General features: G+C 40.8%; 1 protein-coding gene across 10 annotated transcripts in view; it reads left to right on the forward strand.

Moving 5' to 3' along the window:
• Positions 1–8,170, forward strand: part of WAPL (WAPL cohesin release factor) — a 57,191-nt gene extending 49,021 nt beyond the window's left edge. For 4 of the 10 annotated variants that reach the window (XM_084845332.1, XM_084845334.1, XM_084845333.1 and 1 more), the window contains 4 exons: positions 2,145–2,352; positions 3,107–3,195; positions 4,054–4,149; positions 5,731–8,170. In XM_084845332.1, the coding sequence (XP_084701458.1) occupies positions 2,145–2,352; positions 3,107–3,195; positions 4,054–4,149; positions 5,731–5,796 (459 nt within the window). In that variant the 3' untranslated portion in view covers positions 5,797–8,170. The remainder of the gene's footprint in view (positions 1–2,144; positions 2,353–3,106; positions 3,196–4,053; positions 4,150–5,730) is intronic. The other 6 variants (XR_014789344.1, XR_014789342.1, XR_014789339.1 and 3 more) reach the window with 3 other exon arrangements.
• Positions 8,171–8,390: the final 220 nt, after the last annotated feature.

Below are 8,390 nucleotides of genomic sequence, written 5' to 3' on the forward strand. Positions count from 1 at the left end.
TTAATGAGCAGAGTGTGCACGCATGTGCGCGCGCGCACACACACACACAATTGTTACACAACAGAGGCTGAAGAGAGATCAGAAATGTATAAAACTCTGTGTGTGTGTGTGTGTGTGTGTGTGTGTGTGTGTGTGTTGAAATAGCATATAAGCGTATTTTGCAGCATTGTATGACTGAATTTGCATACAATTTCGTAAAGTAAAAACTGGTCCGCAAGTCTGCCTGACTCAGAAAATGCCATTCCTCTGCGGAATCTGCCAGTTGGATTCATAAAAATCTGAAGTCATTTGAATCCATTTTGGATTTCTCCGACATCCCTAATTGCAGATTATTGTGTCGCCTGGATCAACAAACTGGTTAATATAAACACTGCTTTGTTTCAAACATGTCAACTTCATGCCATAGTTATTGAAGTTGGCTTGTTTAAATTAACCACAGTTAAAAAGAACCATGGTTCCAGGTCCAGACAACATGGCAAGCTGTGGTTAATCAAAACACCAGCAAAAGCTTCCAAACTCTTCCCTTCAGCTTTGCGGGCAGAGAAGGGGTGGGAGGGGTGCATGAACTCACTACAGTTCTTTCATGTTGCACTAAACTATGGTTTGGTGCAGGGGTAGGCAACCTAGTGCCCTCCAGATCTTTTGGACTACAATTCCCATCAGCTGCAGCCATTATGGCCAGTGGTCAGGGATTATGGGAGTTGTCCCCCAACTTTTTTGGACTACATCAGATGGCTTACCCTTGGTTTAGCGTGATGTGCAAATGTGGCTGTTGATGTCCTGCAAACTGCATCGCTGTACAAATACACAATTTTCCCCATCAGATTTGTTTAAAGCTTGCTGGATCAGACTGAAAGTATCTAGTCGTGCATTTTCTCCAACAGTGTCTGAGAAAGGAAAGAAGGGGAGACACCAGTACAAACACTAAGGGAGAAGAGATCTCAGGCATGCACTGTCACTTATTTGGTCCACATGTTTGTAGTCATGCAACTTTTCTTCAAGGGCAACTGATTTAATCCATGCAAAGGATCACTAAGAGCACAATCCTATTGGAACTGCCCTGGGTACTCATAAGTCTCCAGACTTGGAGGGTTGCAAATATTCAGTGCCTTGCGCCTCCTGCTCTGCATTTTAGCTAGACGGGTGATTTCGCCCATCTGGTGGAGGCTTTGGGGAATGGGAGGAAAGGAGGCTGGGGTGGCCATAGGATTTCTTGTATGGCTGCTGCCCTGGTCTCCTCCCCTCACTGCCCCCAGAAACGCCTCCTTTTCCCCATCGCCATGCTCTGTTTTGCAAGTGCAGAGAGGTAGCTGGCGTGGTTCTGTCTGCACCGGCTACAAGTGGGTGGGGGAGGGGGAGCACTGTTTCCTGGCTTCGAGCTTGGATCCCTGTCTGAGAGCTTGGAGCCAGAAAACCAAACAATCCTATGTCCCCCAGTTGCTGTCTAAGGGACATAGGATTGTTCCCTAAAGCGGTCTTGTGTCCTGTCTCAGAGTGGCCAGCCAGATGTCACTGGGAGCCTCATAAAGTAGGGCATCATTGTGATGGCCGTCCTGGCATCTTGTATTTTCTTTCTGAACATGGAGGTTCCATTTAGTTATCATTGCTAAGGGTAATTGATGGACAGATTTGCTAATTACACAGATTATGTCTAATTTTGTACCATTTTTGGATACTTTCATCCACAGTTGAGTTCTGACCCAAACCTAGCTGTAAATACTTGGCCTACCTTACTAATTATTTCTTCATGAATGGTAGACATCACATTTTGCTGTAGTTCCATAACTTTTATCATAACATTTATCACTGGTGGGCACTGTATATGACATGAATTGGATGCTTCTGTATTGATCTGCTGATGAAAGGTTACCAGGTACTTTTTATGCTTTGTTCCAGCTACTTTGGAGTGTTGGTGCATAGGCTTCTGCATTGGGACTGAATTTATTATTATACTGTACAGAAACTATAAACATAATGTAATCTTAATATCATTTTATGAAAGGGATTAAATGTTCAGCAGAAAAGTGAATGCTAAAAGAAGCAAAGGAGAATGTACAGTACAGATGAGATGTTCCATAGTTCTCCTTAAGTAGCATATAGCATGTGGTCTCATGACTCACCATCAGTGGAATTTTCCCTCTCAGTTGTTCCTAGAGCGTGAACGAGCAGCACAGTTGGCAGAGAGCCAAACGGATGAGCTGATTAAAGAAGCTCCTACTGCACAACATGACAAGAGTGGGGAGTGGCAGGAGACAAGTGGAGAGATCCAGTGGGTCTCTACAGAAAAGCCAGAAAACGCAGAAGAGAAAGATAAGAAAGAAGAAGATGAAGAAGAGCTTGATCTTAATAAAGGTAGGTGTGGGTTGCTAGGGAAGGGGCAGGGGGAGGTTTGTGGTGGCAAAGAGATGCCTAAATAAGAGATGTTTGAATTGCAGTTGTAGAATTCTCTTTCCTGCCTCTTACAACAATGCGGGCTCTTGCCCTGGTTTAGTCTCTGCCCTAAAATGCAGTTGTGTTAAAAGGTCAAGCTATTTGCTTTGTTCTGCTGTTACTGGTCTCGCTTCCTGAAAACTATTTCCTTTATGAACTATAGAAAACTGTGCTTCTTAATGCCTTGTCATCTTAGATAAAATGAAACTTAACCTTGACCCTTCACTCCTACATCTTCGTTCGTTTGAGATTTTATCCCCTTTCTCCTGGTTCAACTCTTGTCAGATTTTGCTCTCTTAAATATTGTTTTTCAGCAGTCATCTTCTCTGTAATCATTCATTTTCCTTACTTCTAAGATTCTTTTATGTGATTTTCTGCTGACCCTCCTCTCACCCCCAACTTGTTTTACTGCCCTGCATCTATGAGGGCTAGACGTGTGTGTTAAACTTGACAGTATGTTCATTGGGGAAGCTCCTACTGACAATAGTGCCCTGGGCAAAATTGGCATTCTTTGAAATCCTAATATCCATGCCAGTTTTGCAGTGTGTCCCTGTATAAGTGTTTGGAGAAGATGGCAGGTTTTGGTTAGCAATGGGCACAACCAGAAAAATAGCATTAAAACATAGTTGAATTTGAAGTGTCTGTACCTATGGTAAACACTGTTCTTTAATTGCAGCCCTTCAGCATGCTGGGAAGCACATGGAGGATTGCATTGTGGCATCATACACAGCATTGCTTCTGGGCTGCCTCTGCCAGGAGAGTCCAGTAAGGAAACCAGTCATTGCATGACTATTAAGTGGGTCTATAATGTGGAGTAAAATAGACTTATTTGAAGTCAGGAACTTGGCTAAAAATGTATATGCTAAAAGTGTATATATACTACAAATGAGGCTGCCTTATGCTAAGTCAGACCATTGATTGATCTAGCCTTCTTTGATGGGCAGCAGCTCTCCAAGGTCTTTCCCAGCCCTGTTACTTAAAATACTTGGAGTTGAATCTAGGACCTTCTGCATGTAAAGTATGTGTTCTACCACTGAACTAATGCCCATCCCCAAGGCCATATTGCATTCTAAACTGGAGCGAGTGCCTAGGCCATAGGATATGCTTGGAAATACCCATGGACAGATATTAAAAGCAGAGCTCCCAAATTCTGAAGGGGGTTTCTTCCAAGAATGGAAATAATTGATCCTCTGGGTTATTCCCAGTTTGTATTTCTCGCCATTTCTATATTGCAGTATGTGGTTCAATCACCAGTCAAAACTTTAAAAAAAATTTTCCATAGATAATGTGTGCAGTGAGAAAGGGGAGAACAGAATCTCTGGCTCTCCAGTGAAGATCCAGGGTTTGCTTCCAACCGCTATGAAATGCTGAGATTCAAGACTTGGAAGTTCTGCATTTTAGAGGATAAATAAGTCACCACTGATGGCTAGGTAGCATTGTTGTGTCAAGACATCATAGGACCTGCAGATAGGTTTCTGGACATCTTACCTGTATGGGGGGTGAGATGTATGTAGTACAGGATGTAAGGAATAAATGTGTGAGCATTTATTTACTCTACTATCATGTTTACAAAGTAGTAGTTGTCATTTTGGAAACTTTCTAATTAAAAATGTATTTCCTTAGATCAATGTGACTACTGTGAGGACATACTTACCTGAAGGGGACTTCTCAATCATGACAGAAATGCTCAAAAAGTTTCTCAGTTTTATGAACCTTACTGTAAGTACTATATAAAGGATTGTAATTATTTCTCTGTCGTGTATTTCACTTCAAAATATCTGAGATGAGTGGATTTTTGCCCTGATATTCAGCCAAAAGAGGCTCCCAGATCAGCTTACAAAGATCAATTATAAGACAGTCCCTGGCTTCAGGCTTACAGACATGATTCAAAAGGACATGGCACGAAAGGAAAAGGGACTAGGAGAGGGGCGGGGGAAGCAAACTCAGGCACTAGGTTTTAGTTACAAAGTTCTTAAGGGCGCAATCCTATGCACATTTAGAAAAATGTCCTACAAATCCCAGCATGGCTGGCAGGGGAATGGTGGGAGTTGTAGGACCTTTTCTGTTTAAACATGCTTAGGATTGCACCCTAAGTGTTCTTTCTGCCAAGTGGGAGAAAGTCCCTGCAGCTGCTCCTTCTCTGGCCAGTTGATATGCCAGGCTGCTCTTGTTGCCATGATGTATCTTGCAGGAAAGGAGACTAGCCTTGCATTGGTCCTGTGGCAGAGGCCAGAGCATGCTGCTCTTCATTTCTGCAATCCCAGGATAACTGTCAGTTGGAGCTAAAAGTTCCTTCTGGCAGTAACTACTATACCAGAAGTAATGTAGGAGTGGGCAGACTTTGGGCTGTTGGGACCTACTACGGTCTTCTTGAACACCGGAGATTCACCAACCAGAGTCTGGTCTAAAGTAGTGACTCGGGGATTCGACATCTACTTAGAATTAAGGAACAGGGTACCTCTGAGCATATGCTCAGCCCAAGAATTTATTTTCAGTACCAGGACTGAGCTCAGCTGCTTTACACAGAAATCCACCTGTGGTTTTCTCAACTAAGCTTTCCTTGTTCCAGTAGCCCAGTTGTGGGAGGGGAAAATCCTTTTTGTTTAAACAATTGGGAATCAGAAACCCTTGCTGATCTCGTGCAAGTTGCCCAGAGATCTATCTGTAGATACCAGTCTACATTCTTTGTTCCTGATGTAATGGAAAGGGAGGCATAGGAAGAAGCACTGGCACGACAGCTCCCCATTACCTCCACCCCTGTTCATGGTGGGACAGTGTTGGACCTGGATGGGAGCTGTACACCCCCACCCCCCCTTCATGGCCATGGCAGCAACCAGGGTGAGGCTTGCTTCCTCCTCTCTGCCCAAATCCCACTGCCAGAATTTCCTCTATCGTAGTATGTGAGAAGCAGCCAATCCTCATCTCATAATCTAAGATCAGCCCCCACCAAACCATGCTGCCTGCGTAGAGCATAGGATTGTTTGATCTCCAGCAGGGGTGGCAGCAGCAGAGAACCTCCCTGGCATTGCAAGATGGTTGTGGCAAATTTAAATAAATGGCAGTGCATGTTAAACTGATGTGTTTTTTTTTTTTTTTTAAATAAGGCTGAGTCTTATTAAATACAGGATACCCATTTGTAAAGCGTTTTTCTTGCAAATGTGGAAACCCGCTTTTTGTTTTGATGCGATTTTGGGAAATGCTATAACTCTGACTACAGTTGCACTATCCTTAATTTAGAAAGAAAATGCATCTTACATATCAGGTAAATTTTCCCTACTATTTTTCTCCTTACCTTCCCAGTGTGCTGTTGGAACAACAGGCCAGAAGTCTATCTCTAGAGTGATTGAATACTTGGAACACTGCTAGATACTCACATTCTGCAACAAGCACTCGAATGCTGGAGCTCTACCCTTTACACAAAGGAAGAAGTTGTGAAAAGTCCTTGAGGATGCACCAAGAGCATTCACCAGTCTCATTCGTGTTTGGATTTTTAAGGCTACCTGGTCTCTTAACCACATACACTCAGCATTTTCTGAGAGACAGTTACCACATCAATCTGCAACTATCAAAAATGAGGGGGAAAACATCTGAGGAAAGTAAATCAAGAATTCATGACGTTTATAATAATGCAGTGCAGTATTTAAATATATTTGGCAGGGTTTACTCTCCCTCTTTATTTTTCTGGCTTCGTTTGTGACAACTTTAAAGGGGAAAAACTTGCTGCTGGTAGTGCAACTGCTGTTTACTGTTGAGCCACTGTTTTTCATGCCAGCCAGGTGCAAAGGCAGCTTTAGCTACTGAGGTATCAAAAAACTTCTAATAAAGATGCTCTAGGCAGCAGCATTGCTCTGATTTGAGTTTAATTTGCTCTTGCTTTTTAAAGAGATTATTCCAAAATCCTAAAAAATAGAAAATTTTTAAATACTTTTTTGTGATTTTAACTACTGTCTATATTTAAAATGTGTTGGAATCCAAAGAGGTTGAGGCTTGGATAGTTTATTTTTTATACTGTTTTGATTGAAAATTGGGTTGTTGGAAACTACTTCTCAGTTTTTAAAAATTGTCGTGGCCTACGTACTGTAAACTGATTGACCATAACACTTCATAGCTCTAAGAGAGGCATGCAGGAGAAAAAAAATCCCCTCCCAGCTGGTGGCTGTGTCTATATTTTTTTAAAAATGCAGTAACTTTAAACGTGCCCTGTTAAAAGGATAGTGTGAAACAATGTTCAATGCCAGGGTCGTTTATACTTCCTAATAAGCAAAAACTTTTAAATGCTGTCGATTTTTTTTTTTTTTTTCAAGAAAGAAACGTGGAGCTAAAAACACCAATGGGGATTAATGTTTCCAGTTGATAATCTTTCTATTTCTTCTTTAGTATTGCGCAGGTAAATGCATACAATACAAAGCCTTAAATAACTGAATATAGTGAAGATTTTGTTCAGGGTGGGGTCTAGTTCACAGCAAAGGATTGTGTTGAGACTTTAGTGGAACAAAACACCCTGCAAAATACTTTTTTGTTGACGTTTTGAACATTAGTGACTTCTCTTGCACTCATTGGTCTGACAGACAGAATTGCTCATGATTTTTATTAAGCTGGTCTTGAATATTCACAAAACTTCTTGAGACATTTGCGTCACACTTTTCACATTACCTGTGTAGGTAGTTGCATCATGTTACTTCATTGAATTTGTAAAACTTGAAGCCATAAAAAATATTAGTTCTGTGTATAATGAGGGGTGGGAGAAATAACAGAAAATCTAACCTGCTTTTTAGATCTTGTGTTATCTCCATGTATAAAGTTACAAACTTGTGCTTTTGTATCAGTGCCAGCTGTAAATTTTTTTTACATACAGTGGCTGCCTTCTATGTCTTCCTATTTTTGATAATGCAGATTGTTGGGAATTCAGTAAGGAAGTAACTGATTAGAAACAAAATCTTATATTGGTCCTGCTCTTTTGAATTTTTTTTTTCTCATCACCTTAAACAAAACACCCTATAATGTACCAGTGTAACTTAGAAAAGATGCTGAGGCTGTGTTTGCCCTTGGATGGAAGACCTTCCATATGAGAAAAAGAGCAACTTAGTAAAGCTGTACTTGTAAATTATTTTTGAGAAGCAGGATTTACTGAATATATTTTTGGCATTTAGTTTTAATGATGTAGAGCAATGGCTTCCATTTTTAGTTGGACTTCATATAGGTTTAAGTTAGGCTTTTTTGTGTATACGCAATGGCAAGGGATGATTAAAAATAGATGCAATGATGGGGGGATCAGGAACAATGCTTCTCTGTTACACTGGTAGTGATCTGAATGGGAATTGATTAAACTCTTGTGTTGAAACAGTTTTTAATTAACAAGCACTGAAACATGCAGACTGTTTGGTTTTTTGGGGAGGGTTGGGGAGAAACCACCCTGCAAGCTGCAGTGTGTTTTCTTGTTAAACCCTCATCAAACTCTGCATTTAAATGGGTACTTGAGGCCAACTTTCAAATTTAAAGATTTAAAGTAACTTTTTTCCACTGTAAATATATATGTAAATAAGTGCAATTGGAAACTAGAACAGTAGAGTACTTTTCTGAATCCAATCCTATTTTTATTTTATACAGTATTTCTCAGCTGTGATCTTTGGAGCAAAAGCCAACGGCAGGAATAATAGTTTGTACCAGTTTCATGAAGTATGTCTTTTGGTTTTTGTAAATAATTTTAACTCGAATAAAAATTGCTACTTTCAATACATAACATACACGTAATGAGCATAGTTTCTTGATATCTGAGACTACCACCGAGAGAGCAAACAGTATGACTGCCATCTTGAAATTACTCTAGTTATTATGCAGTGACACGGTGGATACTTCTTTTTAATTATCCTGCTGTTATGCTAAAGGCAGTAAGGGTCAGAGCAAAAATTACTCTCCATGTGGCCTTCCCATATAAGTGATCCACACCCAGCTCATAACAT

Source organism: Heloderma suspectum, chromosome 3, assembly GCF_057233095.1.
Source record: "Heloderma suspectum isolate Gila_16-S chromosome 3, 16-S_ref, whole genome shotgun sequence".
NCBI lineage: Eukaryota > Metazoa > Chordata > Lepidosauria > Squamata > Helodermatidae > Heloderma > Heloderma suspectum.